The sequence below is a fragment of the Babylonia areolata genome, chromosome 22 (assembly GCF_041734735.1).
Source record: "Babylonia areolata isolate BAREFJ2019XMU chromosome 22, ASM4173473v1, whole genome shotgun sequence".
In the NCBI taxonomy this organism is placed as follows: Eukaryota; Metazoa; Mollusca; class Gastropoda; order Neogastropoda; family Buccinidae; genus Babylonia; species Babylonia areolata.
In genome coordinates, this window is record NC_134897.1 from 4714941 (window position 1) to 4730312 (window position 15372).

The window sequence follows — 15372 nt, forward strand, 5'->3', positions numbered from 1 at the left end:
AGAGGAAGAATGGTCCTGATCTGTGTAAATGGAACACAATGAAGGCCCAGATGCTGCCTGTGTTTATGGGAATGGGCAGCCATTTTGGTGATTGTTTTGGAGGCGGTGTATTTGCATGTAAACCTCCCCATTCTCTCTCTCACACACGCTCGCACGCATGAATGTACTATGCCTTTAGAATGGAATAGAACAGAATAAAATATGTCTTTATTACCAAGTGTACCGGGGTCACAAGGAATATTGGGGGGGATAGTACATAACAAGATACGAACATAAATTGAAAATCATGCACAAACACAGATGCAGCAGAAATTAGGATACATACAAGTGCATATCAATATAAAAACGTGTGCATACTCACACAATGCACACACTGCACACACACACACACACACACACACACACACACATGCATGCACACAAACACACACTGTACTACATCCCACACACTGTTTACCAGCCAGTAGAAGAGGATGTTGGGCGGGAAGGACTGGGTGACGTCATCAGGATGTGGCCGATGCCAGATGACGTAACAGTCCGAATTGAGGAAGACCCCAGGCTGGTCCCAGGGAGGTTCAAGTGACTCGCCATCCACCCGGAATGTCTGCCACACAGCACACAGACAAGGCAATCTTCGGGACTGAATACTTAATTTTCGCACAAGCGAATACGGTACGAAACTCATGTTGGGCATAAATCATTCACGAGATGTATATTTGCTTTTGTTATATCCATTTCAGTTTTCACAACGAGCACACACACGCGCCCGCTCATTTGAAGAGGGATTCGGATAGTTTATTCATACTGGACTGGATCCCTATTGAAGTCATATATGAACACCATATTATGACACAAGGAAAGTATATCTAAATCACCAAATGCAGAACAATAGAAAGTCTTAAAGGGTTTGCAAGCTTTACTTAAATACAATAATTCAAGAGAGAGAGACAGGCTGTTTCTCACCTCTGTCTGACCTTGTGATGTCAGGCTAAGGTCAGTGTCAGCCAGTGGCGCCACCTTGCCCACAGTCCGGGGGTCAGAACGCGAGAAGAGCGCGCGGCCTGTAATCAGGGTGTGTGTGGAAGTGTCTGACTTATACAAAGCCATACCATACTACGCAATAACATTTCTTTTTCATGTGGTGGAATACTTTTTGTTGTTGCCTGTAAACGTTTTTATCAAACAATAAGTGGTAAAGCACAGACAGGTCTGTAATATTTCCTTTGATAATCCTCTCTGTCCCCTCTACATTGCTGGCTAAAATGAAATGTTACTTTTTTCATTGATTCGTCACAAATTTAACAAAGAGAGTAGTCATGCCTTCCAAATCGATCAATCGATGTAATGATTTTAAGAGACCATAATGGCTGAACGTAGTGACATATTCCATTGCATGATGTTTGAAATGGATCCCTTGTTTGGATGAGGCGTTAGAAGTTCAGCCCTCCCCCCTACTAATATTGGTCACATTGAAGGCAAATGCCCCCCCCCCCGCCCCCTCCTTACCAGTGTAGGCCACACTGTAGGCCCTGCCCCCTCCCTTACCTATGTAGGCCACACTGTAGGCTCTGTCCCTTCCCTCCCTTACCTATGTAGGCCACACTGTAGGCTCTGTCCCTTCCCTCCCTTACCAATGTAGGCCACACTGTAGGCTCTGTCCTCTCCCTCCTTTACCAATGTAGGCCACACTGTAGGCTCTGTCTTCTCCCTCCCTTACCAATGTAGGCCACACTGTAGGCTCTGTCCTCTCCCTCCCTTACCAATGTAGGCCACACTGTAGGCTCTGTCCTCCCCCTCCCTTACCAATGTAGGCCACACTGTAGGCTCTGTCCTCTCTCTTACCAATGTAGGCCACACTGTAGGCTCTGTCCTCTCTCTTACCAATGTAGGCCACACTGTAGGCTCTGTCTCCTCCCTTACCAATGTAGGCCACACTGTAGGACCTTTCTATCCCTTACCTATGTAGGCTATACTGTAGGCCCTGTACTAGGCTGAGGGCCTAATCCCTCCCTTAATAATGTAGGCCACACTGTAGGCCTTTTCCTATCCCTTACCAGTGTAGGCCACACTGTAGGCTCTGTCCCCTAACGTACCAATGTAGACTACACTGTAGGTCTTTTCATATCCCTTACCAATGTAGGCCACACTGTAGGCTCTGTCCCCTCCCTTACCAGTGTAGGATACACTGTAGGCTCTGTCCCCTTCCTTACCAATGTAGGCCACACTGTAGGCTCTGTCCCCTCCCTTACCAATGTAGGCCACACTGTAGGCTCTGTCCCCTCCCTTACCAATGTAGGCCACACTGTAGGCCCTGCCCCTCCCTTACCAATGTAGGCCACACTGTAGGCTCTGTCCCCTCCCTTACCAATGTAGGCCACACTGTAGGCTCTGTCCCCTCCCTTACCAATGTAGGCCACACTGTAGGCTCTGTCCCCTCCCTTACCAATGTAGGCCACACTGTAGGCTTTGTCCTCCCCCTCCCTTACCAGTGTAGGATACACTGTAGGCTCTGTCCCCTTCCTTACCAATGTAGGTCACACTGTAGGCCTTTTCATATCCCTTACCAATGTAGGCCACACTGTAGGCTCTGTCCCCTTCCTTACCAGTGTAGGATACACTGTAGGCTCTGTCCCCTTCCTTACCAATGTAGGTCACACTGTAGGCCTTTTCATATCCCTTACCAATGTAGGCCACACTGTAGGCTCTGTCCCCTTCCTTACCAATGTAGGCCACACTGTAGGCTCTGTCCCCTTCCTTACCAATGTAGGCCACACTGTAGGCTCTGTCCCCTCCCTTACCAATGTAGGCCACACTGTAGGCTCTGTCCCCTTCCTTACCAATGTAGGCCACACTGTAGGACCTTTCTATCCCTTACCTATGTAGGCCATACTGTAGGCTCTATCCCCTTCCTTACCAATGTAGGCCACACTGTAGGCTCTGTCCCCTTCCTTACCAATGTAGGCCACACTGTAGGCCTGACCCTTCCCTTCCTTACCAATGTAGGCCACACTGTAGGCCCTTTCCTATCCATTACCAATGTAGGCTACACTGTAGGCTCTGTCCCTTCCCTTACCAATGTAGGCCACACTGTATGCCTGACCCTTCCCTTCCTTACCAATGTAGGCCACACTGTAGGCCCTTTCCTCTATCCATTACCAATGTAGGCCACACTGTAGGCTCTGTCCTCTCCCTTACCAATGTAGGCCACACCGTAGGCCCTTTCCTATTCATTACTAATGTAGGCCACACTGTAGGCCCTTTCCTCTATCCATTACCAATGTAGGCCACACTGTAGGCTCTGTCCTCTCCCTTACCAATGTAGGCCACACTGTAGGCTCTGTCCTCTCCCTTACCAATGTAGGCCACACTGCCCTTTCCTATCCATTACCAATGTAGGCCATACTGTAGGCCCTTTCCTCTATCCATTACCAATCTAGGCCACACTGTAGGCTCTGTCCTCTCCCTTACCAATGTAGGCCACACTGCCCTTTCCTATCCATTACCAATGTAGGCCACACTGCCCTTTCCTATCCATTACCAATGTAGGCCACACTGTAGGCCCTTTCCTATCCATTACCAATGTAGGCCACACTGTAGGCTCTGTTTTATCCCTTACCAATGTAGGCCACACTGTAGGCCCTAATTAATAATAACAATCATCATTATGATAGAAATGACAATAATCCAAATGATAATAATAATATCATTTATTTTCAGTGTAATATCATCGTCTTAGATGAACAGACTATAAATAAATAAACGAACGAACTGTAGGCCCTGTTTTATCCCTTTCCAATTTAGGCCACACTGTAGGCCCTGTCTTATCCCTTACCAATGTTGGCCACACTGTAGGCCCGTGCCATCTGGGTCCTGCACACCCCCTTCTCCTTCCAGTCCTCAAAGGGCCGCTTGAAACAGGCCGGTTCACTGCCCTCTCTTACCCGACACACCGATACACACTCCGGGTAGCCTCGATGAGACGCGAAATTCTGCACCAATGAGTTTATAGGTTTTAACCACCGCCGAATCTGGAACATATCTTCTTCGGTCGTTTTAACCTTCCTGACTGATGTCAGGTAACCATTAACATTGGGTGAAGTGAGGAAATCAGACCAAAGGACCTTTTACAGGGACACACCATGCAGAAATAGGCCTGGAATCCTGATCACTGGTGAACACTACATCAGAATCCTGATAACTGGTGAACACTAGATCAGAATCCTGATAACTGGTGAACACTAGATCAGAATCCTGATAACTGGTGAACACCAGATCACAAGTCAAACGCCTTAGCGATTCGGCCACAGCACCTCCTGATGCACAGGATTGTTTATCAATGCGTTATGCTGTCCCCTGTGCTGACTGGATTATCATTGTGTGATAACATCTTGAAGGAAACTGGTTTATTAATTTTGACACATCTGTAAAGAATGGTTCGTCACTGCGTCATGACGTTTGCTGTACAAACTATTTATTACAGTGTGATGACATTTTTATGCAGACTGCTTTATCACTGCGTCATGACATACAGTAAACAAACTACTTAATCGGTGATTATTACTACTGTTGTTGTTGCTGTTGTTGATGTTGTGTGCGACTGAAAGTCGTGTAGAGAGAACAATCGATTAATGCACAAACTACGTTGTTGCTTTTTTTCACTAACACATCTGTATGCACGTCTTTATGAACTGTGTTTTTGTTTGTTTTTGTGTTTTTTTGCTGCCCCATCATCTGCACCATTTCAGTGGCATTACTCCCACGCCGCTCATTTAGATTTCCCCATACACGGCCACACCCAGGTTCGTCCACCACAGTTCCAGCGTCGGCAGTCTGCAGGGAACCATCGATGTATGGTCGCCAGGAGGCCACACACCAAAGGAGACCTGCACTGCTGCTGAGTCACTTCGGTGGTGTTCAGTGGTGCCTGTTCTGATTCAACGTACTTAGGACACCACCTACTAAGCCCCCTACTGACGACAATAATGGCTTAGTCGCGGAGCCAGACTGAGTGAGCGTCCCTCCCAGAGTGGAGACCGCCACTACGTCCCGCAAACAACAGCCCCCCATGAATCTGCCGACACTGAAGACACTGACAGGACTCACCCCAAGCACAGAAGTGGAGGGGTATCGAAAATGAGGTCACCATGACAGCAGGGCATGAAAGGCCACAGACTTTGAGACTGTTTTGTTTATATTGATGATGATGGAGGAGGAGGACGATGACGATAACGATGTTGCTATGGAGGCCCACTTTGGTTTGGGACTGCATGACAAGGCTGTACTCTACGCTTCATGTCATAATGATATCCCGGTGTTAACCAGGCCTGAGAGATACAGACACTTGCAGTGTTGGTCAGGTAATTAGAGCAACACACCCAAAGACGCATCCTTGAAGTGCATGACACTCGACTGTGTGGTCCCAGTCTCCCCACTTAAGCCTACAGCACACTCAACTCTGGGTAGTAGCCGGCCACGGGCCGAAAAACCTACACGGCGGCTGGTAGCAGCATGGGTATTGTTTTTAATAATCACCCCAGTAACTTGGGTAACATATTAAATCCAATCCAGTGAATCCACAAAAATACTGACTTCACTGAAGTTGTTGTGTCTATGTGTGGTACACACATAATTTCACACTCACGCAAAGTGTGTCTGTTGCAGAGAGCGAGAAAGACATGCAAGAGAAGATAGACACACTTGTACATATGCACTCTCTCTCCAACACACACACACACACACACACACACATACACACACACACACACACACGCACGCACGCACGCACACTCACTCACTCAAGCACCCAAATGTCCACAAAACAACACACCCCCCCTTCTTCCCCCCCCCCCCCCCCCAAAAAAAGCCCAAACAAACAAAAAAAAAAACAACCTCGTCGAACATAAGGGAGCCAACCTGTCCTCTGATGATCGCTTCAGAAAAGTCAGTGTTGTTGGCCTTGGACCCTATCCACACCATAATTGGATAGTGTGGCCCTTGGTCCAATAAATAACTGTCCTGCACACACACACACACACACACACACACACACACACACATGCGGAGTCAAACTGCACTGTTTCAATCGCCCAGTCACCGAACTCTGAATAAAAATTATTGTGAAATAATAACATTGTAGTCCCACCACTTTGAATCTAACACTAATCCTGTACTCCTTTCCTCTACTTTGAACTGTGCAGTAGTTATCCTGTAGTCCCTCCAATTGGAAATGTACAGTAATTATCCTGTATTCCTTTCCTCTACTTTGAACTGTACAATGATTATCCTGTAGTCCTTTCCTGCACTTTGAACTATACAGTAGTTATCCTGTAGTCCCTTCCTCCACTTTGAACTGTACAGTAGTTATCCTGTAGTCCCTCCACTTTGAACTGTACAGTACTTATCCTGTAGTCCCTTCCTCCACTTTGAACTGTACAGTAGTTATCCTGTAGTCCCTCCACTTTGAACTGTACAGTACTTATCTTGTAGTCCCTCCACTTTGAACTGCACAGTACTTATCTTGTAGTCCCTCCACTTTGAACTGTACAGTACTTATCTTGTAGTCCCTCCACTTTGAACTGCACAGTACTTATCCTGTAGTCCCTCCACTTTGAACTGTACAGTACTTATCTTGTAGTCCCTCCACTTTGAACTGCACAGTAGTTATTCTGTAGTCCCTTCTTCCACTGTGAACTGTTCAGTAGTTATCCTGTAGTCCCTTCAATTGAACTGTACAGTAGTTATCCTGTAGTCCATCCACTTTGAACTGTACAGTAATTATCCTGCAGTCCCTTCCTCCACTTTGAACTGTACAGTAGTTATCCTGTAGTCCCTTCCTCCACTTTGAACTGTACAGTAGTTATCCTGTAGTCCCTTCCTCCACTTTGAACTGTACAGTAGTAATCCTGTAGTCCCTTCACTTTGAACTGTACAGTAGTTATCCTGCAGTCTCTTCCTGCACTTTGAACTGTACAGTAGTTATCCTGTAGTCCCTTCCTGCACTTTGAGTTTCAGTTTCAGTTGATCAAGGAGGCGTCACTGCATTTGGACAAATCCATATACGCTACGCCACATCTGCCAAGCAGATGCCTGACCAGCAGCGTAACCCAACGCGCTTAGTCAGGCCTTGAGAGAAAAAAAAAGAAAAAAAGTAATAAAAAAAAGAAACAACAATTATGATTAATAAGCAAATAAATGTAAAACATGGCGACACACATTCACACATACACCCACATATGCATAACAGATATGCAACAAACATTCAGTTTCACAGATACGAAAGCACAGTCAAATACACATAAACGTACATGAGCCCCAACACACACACACACACACGCACACATTACCCTGCACCTCCTCTACCCCCCTCCTCCACACACTCATTTCTAGGCTACATATCGCCGCAGCTTCCATGCCACACACACACACACACACACACACATACAGATGAACCCTTACTTGTACAAGCACACACACATACGCCCAACCCCCCCCCCCCCCCCACACACATATATATATATATATATATATATATATATATATATATATATATATATATATATGCACACCTGCACGTTCCAATATTCCGTTGCTCCCACAGTGTATGCATAGACTCACATACCTCATCCTCTACCCCCCCTCCCCCCGGCACCTCCACCTCCCCCTCACACACACAAACATACGCACGTGCACATAACTCTCCTGACACTTGTGTACACTTATACCCTTGCGCGCATGCACAAACGCACTCAAACACACAGACCCACACATACACACAAACACACACATACACACACGCACAGAGGCTGCCACTGACTGGCCGCAAGAGGGATGGGAAAAGATCTCTGATGCCAAGAACGTGGCGTCTAGTGTGTTGCTCAGTCTATTGTATTTGGAAAAGCCCACAGAGACTCTGTTCCGTTTTGAAGAAATTTGCGCAATGTTGGTTTGGAAATATTGCCGATATTTGTTTGATTTGCAAAGCATCGTGCTCTACCTTTCATGTTAGACTTACGGCCGCTCCCTCTCTCTGCTTTTATTTCTTTGAGGCGATCGATGGTGTGATGGCCTTGTACCTGTTCGTTTTTATATTCTTTGACTTTTCTGAGGATTTCCGATTTTCCTAGATGTAGGCTGCTCGTTGGTGTTGCGTTACCAGCAAGTCTGTCAGCTCGCTCATTTCCCTTAACACCTGCATGTCCCGGGCAGTATGACCATGTGAGTTTTTTAATCTGAAAGTTGCGCATTGCCTTATGCCATTCTGGGCTTCCCATTCCGTTTTCAATTTTCTGTATGAGATTCATTGAGTCGGCTAGAATCATGGCATGTTGGTTTCCGGGCATATGGATGGACGATAGCCACTGGAGCTGTGTTACAGCTTTAACTTCCATCGTTAGGCTGGAGGTTGTGACTTTGTAGGCAGCATTCTCTTCCCTAACTGTTTTTCCATTTTGTTTCGCAGTGAATCCCCAACCGGATTGGTCTTTGGTGACTGAGCCATCTGTGTATATGATGATGTCCTCTTCTTTACTGTTTTCTTCTATGAGTAGCTTCACTTCCGCATCAGTTTTGCCCTCTGGCCATTCCCGACAATGTCTTCCTAGAGTGGGTGAAGTGGCTGTGTTGAATAGATGGTTGAGGTTTTCGGGGGTTTTCTCCCATTCTTTCAGGTCTTGTAGTCGGCATACTAGCTGGATTGTGTCTTCTGCTTGCCCCATCCATGATCTTTCTCGTCCTAGACGGCTGCCTTTTTTTCTTTGACTGCGTCATGCAGTGGGTTTTGAGGGTTTTCCAATGCTTTGAAGTAGGTCTTAACCTGTTGTAATTTGTTTCTGGCCTGCACTGAAGGAAGGTCAAACAGGTATCGCATGGTTTCCGTAGGCGTGTCTTTTGTTGTTCCAAGGATCAGCTCATAGCTTCATTTTGAACTCTTTCTAATTTTAGGAGGTTGCTTTGAGATGGTGTTGTTAGTCCAAGTCCGTAGTCGATCACACTGAGGACGAGTGATTGGTATAGCAGGAAGATGTGGCGTTGTTCAATACCTTGGTTGCCATTGTTTTTAAGACTGAAATGCCCTTTTTGCATTTGAGAACAGTATTTTCCGTATGTTTCCTGAAGGTCAGCATCCTGTCGAACTGTATTCCTAGGTAGCGTATGCATTCGGTTTTCTCGATCTGAATACCGTCGAATGACACAGGTGGTGGTGATTTGCTTGCGGTTCAGATGTTGAGGGTGCACAGCAACGTTTGGGCTTTCGTTGGATTGATGGAGGATCCTACGTCTTTGCACCACTGAGCAATATTGTTTAGTTGTTTCTGGACGGCTTCAGTTCTTTCCTGAGCATCTTTCGAAGTTTTGAAGACCAGGCCATCATCCGCAAGAGTAAGCACCCGAGCAATTCCATTGTTGTTTAAGTCTGCAAAGCCCTTCGTGTAGACGTTGTAGAGGACAGGAGAGTGCGGAGACCCTTGTGGCAGTCCCATGGATAGTTAAGAAGGTGCAGACATCAAATCTCCGAGGCGTAGGACGACGGTTCTTTCCTGAAGCGCTGCTGCTATCCATCTTGTCAGTGTCAAACTAACTCCATACCTTAGTAGCAGCTCAATGAGGTGCTCAAACTGGACTTTGAAGTGTACAGTAATTATCCTGTAGTCCCTTCCTCCACTTTCAACTGTACAGTAGTTATCCTATAGTACCATCTTCCTATTTGAAATGTACAGTAGTTATTCTGTAGTCCCTTCACTTTCAACTGTACAGTACTTATCCTATAGTTCCTCCACTTTGAACTATACAGTAGTTATCCTGTAGTCCTTTCTTCCACTTTGAAATGTACAATTATTATCCTCTAGTCCCTTCCTCCACTTTGAACTGTACAGTAATTATCCTGTAGTCACTCCACTTTGAACTGTACAGTAGTTATCCTGTAGTACCTTCTTCCATTTTGAACTGTACAGTACTTATCCTGTAGTCCCTCCACTTTGAACTGTACAGTAGTTATCTTGTAGTCCTTCCACTTTGAACTGTACAGTAGTTATCCTGTACTCCCTTCACTTTGAACTGTACAGTAATCATCCTGTAGTCCCTTCCTCCACTTTGAACTGTACAGTAGTTATCCTGTAGTCCCTTCTTCCACTTTAAACTGTTCAGTAGTTATCCTGTAGTCATTTCACTTTGAACTGTACAGTAGTTATCCTGTAGTCCCTTCCTCCACTTTGAACAGTACAGTAGTTATCCTATAGTCCCTCTACTTTGAACTATACAGTAATTATCCTGTAGTCCCTCCACTTTGACCTGTACAGTAATTATCCTGTAGTCCCTTCCTCGACTTTGAACTGTACAGTAGTTATCCTGTAGTCCCTCCACTTTGAACTGTACAGTAATTATCCTGTAGTCCCTTCCTCCACTTTCAACTGTACAGTAGTTATCCTGTAATCCACTTTGAACTTTACAGCAGTTATGCTGCAGTCCCTTCCTCCACTTTGAACTGTACAGTAATTATCCTGTAGTCCATTCTTCCACTCTCAACAGTACAGTAGTTATCCTGTAGTCCCTCCACTTTGAACTGTACAGTAATTATCCTGTAGTCCCTTACTCCACCTTGAACTGTACATTAGTAATCCTGTAGTCCCTTCCTCCACTTTGAACTGTATAGTAGTTATCGTGTAGTCCCTTCCTCCACTTTGAATTGTACAGTAGTTATCCTGTAATCCACTTTGAACTGCACAGTAATTATCCTGTAGTCCCTTCCTCCACTTTCAACTGTACAGTAGTTATCTTGTAGTCCTTTCCTCCACTTTGAACTGTACAGTAGTTATCCTGTAGTCCCTTCCTCCACTTTGAACTGTACAGTAGTTATCCTGTAGTACCTCCACTTTGAACTGTACAGTAGTTATCCTGTAGTACCTCAACTTGGAACTGTACAGTAATTATCCTGTAGTCCCTTCCTCGACTTTGAACTGCACAGTAGTTATCCTGTACTCCCTCCACTTTGAACTATACGGTAATTATCCTGTACTCCCTTCCTCCACTTTGAACTGTACAGTAGTTATCCTGTCGTCCCTCCACTTTGAACTGTACAGTAGTTATCCTGTTGTCCCTTCCTCAACTTTGAACTCTACAGTAGTTATCCTGTAGTACCTCCACTTTGAAGTGTACAGTAGTTATCCTGTAATACCTCCACTTTGAACTGTACAGTAGTTATCCTGTACTCCCTTCACTTTAAACTGAACAGTAATCATCCTGTAGTCCCTTCCTAAACTTTGAACTGTACAGTAGTTATCCTGTAGTCCCTTCCTCGACTTTGAACTGTACAGTAGTTATCCTGTAGTCCCTCCACTTTGAACTGTACAGTAATTATCCTGTAGTCCCTTCCTCCACTTTGAACTGTACAGTACTTATCCTGTAGTCCCTCAACTTTGAACTGTACAGTAATTATCCTGAAGTCCCTTCCTCCACTTTGAACTGTACGGTAGTTATCCTGTAGTACCTCCACTTTCAACTGTACAGTAGTTATCCTGTACTCCCGTCCTCCACTTTGAACTGTACAGTAATTATCCTGTAGTCCCTTCCTCCACTTTGAAGTATAGAGTAGTTATCCTGTAGTCCCTCCACTTTGAACTGTACAGTAGTTATCCTGCAGTCCCTTCGTCCACTTTGAACTGTACAGTAGTTATACTGTAGTATCTCCACTTTCAACTGTACAGTAATTATCCTGTAGTCCCTCCACTTTGACCTGTACAGTACTTATCCTGCAGTCCCTTCCTCCACTTTGAACTGTACAGTAGTTATTGTGTATTCCCTTCCTCAACTTTGAACTGTACAGTAGTTATCCTGTAGTCCACTTTGAACTGTACAGTAGTTATCCTGCAGCGCTTTCCTCCACTTTGAACTGTACAGTAATTATCCTATAGTCCCTTCCTCCACTTTGAACTGTACAGTAGTTATTCTGTAGTCCCTCCACTTTGACCTGTACAGTAATTATCCTGTAGTCCCTTCCTCGACTTGGAACTGTATAGTAGTTATCCTGTAGTCCCTCCACTTTGAACTGTACAGTAATTATCCTGTAGTCCCTTCCTCCACTTTGAAGTATAGAGTAGTTATCCTGTAGTCCCTCCACTTTGAACTGTACAGTAGTTATCCTGCAGTCCCTTCCTCCACTTTCAACTATACAGTAGTTATCTTGTAGTCCCTTCCTACACTTTGAACTATACAGTAGCTATCCTGTAGTCCCTTCCGCCACTTTGAACTGTACAGTAGTTGTCCTGTAGTACCTCCACTTTGAACTGTACTGTAGTTATCCTGTAGTACCTCCACTTTGAACTGTACAGTAATTACCTGTAGTCCCTTCCTCCACTTTGATCTGTACAGTAGTTATCCTGTAGCCACTCCACTTTGAACTGTACAGTAATTATCCTGTAGTCCCTTCCTCCACTTTGAACTGTACAGTAGTTATACTGTAGTACCTCCACTTTCAACTGTACAGTAATTATCCTGTAGTCCCTTCCTACACTTTGAACTGTACAGTAGTTATCCTGTAGTCACTCCACTCTGAACTGTTCAGTAGTTATCCTATAGTCCCTTCACTTTGAACTGTACAGTAGTTATCGTGTAGTCCCTTCCTCAACTGTGAACTGTACAGTAGTTATCCTGTAGTCCCTACACTTTCAACTGTACACTACTTATCCTCCAGTCCCTTCCTCCACTTTGAACTGTTCAGTAGTTATCCTATAGTCCCTTCACTTTGAACTGTACAGTAGTTATCGTGTAGTCCCTTCCTCAACTGTGAACTGTACAGTAGTTATCCTGTAGTCCCTACACTTTCAACTGTACACTAATTATCCTCCAGTCCCTTCCTCCACTTTGAACTGTACTGTAGTTATCCTGTAGTCCCTTCCTCAACTTTGAACTGTACAGTAGTTATCGTGTAGTCCCTCCACTTCAAACTGTACAGTAGTTATCCTATAATACCTACACTTTGAATTGTGCAGTAAATATCCTGTAGTCCCTTCCTCCACTTTGAACTGTACAGTAGTTATCCTGTAGTCCCTCCACTTTGAACTGTACAGTAATCATCCTGTAGTCCCTTCCTCCACTTTGAACTGTACCGTAGTTATCCTGTAGTACCTCTACTTTGAACTGTAAAGTAATTATCCTGTAGTCCCTTCCTCCACTTTGAACTGTACAATAGTTATCCTGTACTCCCTTCCTCGACTCTGAACTTTCCAGTAGTTATCCTGTACACCCTCCACTTTGAATTGTACAGTAGTTATCCTGTAGTCCCTTCCTCCACTTTGAACTGTAAAGTAGTTATCTTGTAGTCCCTTCCTCCACTTTGAATTATACAGTAGTTATCCTGTAGTCCCTTCCTCCACTTTGAACTGTACAGAGCTGTACAGTAGTTATCTTGTAGTCCCTTCCTCCACTTTGAACTATACAGTAGTTATCTTGTAGTCCCTTCCTCCACTTTGAACTGTACAGTAGTTATCCTGTAGTCCCTCCACTTTAAACTATACAGTAGTCATCCTGTAGTACCTACACTTTGAACTGTCCAGTAAATATCCTGTAGTCCCTTCCTCCACTTTGAATTGTACAGTAGTTATCCTGTAGTCCCTCCACTTTGAACTGTACAGTAATCATCCTGTAGTCCCTTCCTCCACTTTGAACTGTACAGTAGTTATCCTGTAGTACCTCTACTTTGAACTGTAAAGTAATTATCCTGTAGTCCCTTCCTCCAGTTTGAACTGTACAGTAGTTATCCTGTAGTCCCTCCACTTTGAACTGTACAGTACTTATCCTGTAGTCCCTTCCTCCACTTTGAACTGTACAGTACTTATCCTGTAGTCCCTTCCTCCACTTTGAACTGTACAGTAGTTATCCTGTAGTCTCTCCACTATGAACTGCACAGTAATTATCCTGTAGTCCCTTCCTCCACTTTGAACTGTTCAGTAGTTATCTTGTAGTCACTTCCTCCACTTTGAACTGTACAGTAGTTATCCTGTAGTACCTCCACTTTGAACTGTACAGTAATTATCCTATACTCCCTTCCTCCACTTTGAACTGTACAGTAGTGATCCTGTAGTCCCTCCACTTTGAACTGTACAGTAATTATCCTGTACTCCCTTCCTCCACTTTGAACTGTGCAGTAGTTATCCTGTAGTCCCTTCCTCCACATTGACCTGTACAGTAGTTATCTTCTAGTCCCTTCCTCCACTTTGAAATGTACAGTAGTTATCCTGTAGTCCCTTCCTCCACTTTGAACTGTACAGTAGTTATCCTGTAGTCCCTTCCTCCACTTTGAACTGCACAGTAGTCATCCTGTAGTACCTCCACTTTGAACTGTACAGTAGTTATCCTGTAGTCTCTCCACTTTGAACTGCACAGTAATTATCCTGTAGTCCCTCCCTCCACTTTGAACTGTACAGTAATTATCCTGTACTCCGTTCCTCCACTTTGAACTGCACAGTAATTATCCTGTAGTCCCTTCCTCGACTTTGAACTGTACAGTAGTTTTCTTGTAGTCCCGTCCTCCACTTTGAACTGTACAGTAGTTATCCTGTAGTCCCTTCATCCACTTTGAATTATACAGTAGTTATCCTGTAGTACCTCCACTTGAACTGTAGGATAGTTATCCTGTAGTACCTCCACTTTGAACTGTACAGTAATTATCCTATACTCCCTTCCTCCACTTTGAACTGTACAGTAGTGATCCTGTAGTCCCTCCACTTTGAACTGTACAGTAATTATCCTGTACTCCCTTCCTCCACTTTGAACTGTACAGTAGTTATCCTGTAGTCCCTTCCTCCACATTGAACTGTACAGTAGTTATCTTCTAGTCCCTTCCTTCACTTTGAAATGTACAGTAGTTATCCTGTAGTCCCTTCCTCCACTTTGAACTGTACAGTAGTTATCCTGTAGTCCCTTCCTCCACTTTGAACTGCACAGTAGTCATCCTGTAGTACCTCCACTTTGAACTGTACAGTAGTTATCCTGTAGTCTCTCCACTTTGAACTGCACAGTAATTATCCTGTAGTCCCTTCCTCGAGTTTGAACTGTACAGTAGTTTCCTTGTAGTCCCGTCCTCCACTTTGAACTGTACAGTAGTTATCCTGTAGTCCCTTCATCCACTTTGAATTATACAGTAGTTATCCTGTAGTACCTCCACTTGAACTGTAGGATAGTTATCCTGTAGTACCTCCACTTTGAACTGTACAGTAATTATCCTGTACTCCCTTCCTCGACTTTGAACTGTACAGTAGTTATCCTGTAGTCCCTCCACTATGAACTGTACAGTAATTATCCTGTACTCCCTTCCTCCACTTTGAACTGTACAGTAGTTATCCTGTAGTCCCTCCACTTTGAACTGTACAGTAATTATCC

The 15372-nt window shown here is 44.6% G+C and overlaps 1 protein-coding gene across 4 annotated transcripts in view; it reads right to left on the bottom strand.

Moving 5' to 3' along the window:
* LOC143296923 (advillin-like) overlaps positions 1-15372 on the bottom strand; it is a 214067-nt gene that overhangs the window by 105002 nt on the left and 93693 nt on the right. For 3 of the 4 annotated variants that reach the window (XM_076608944.1, XM_076608942.1, XM_076608946.1), the window contains 4 exons: positions 5890-6015; positions 3833-3989; positions 964-1061; positions 458-604 (listed from right to left, as the gene is read on the bottom strand). In XM_076608944.1, the coding sequence (XP_076465059.1) occupies positions 458-604; positions 964-1061; positions 3833-3989; positions 5890-6015 (528 nt within the window). The remainder of the gene's footprint in view (positions 1-457; positions 605-963; positions 1062-3832; positions 3990-5889; positions 6016-15372) is intronic. The other variant, XM_076608945.1, reaches the window with a different exon arrangement.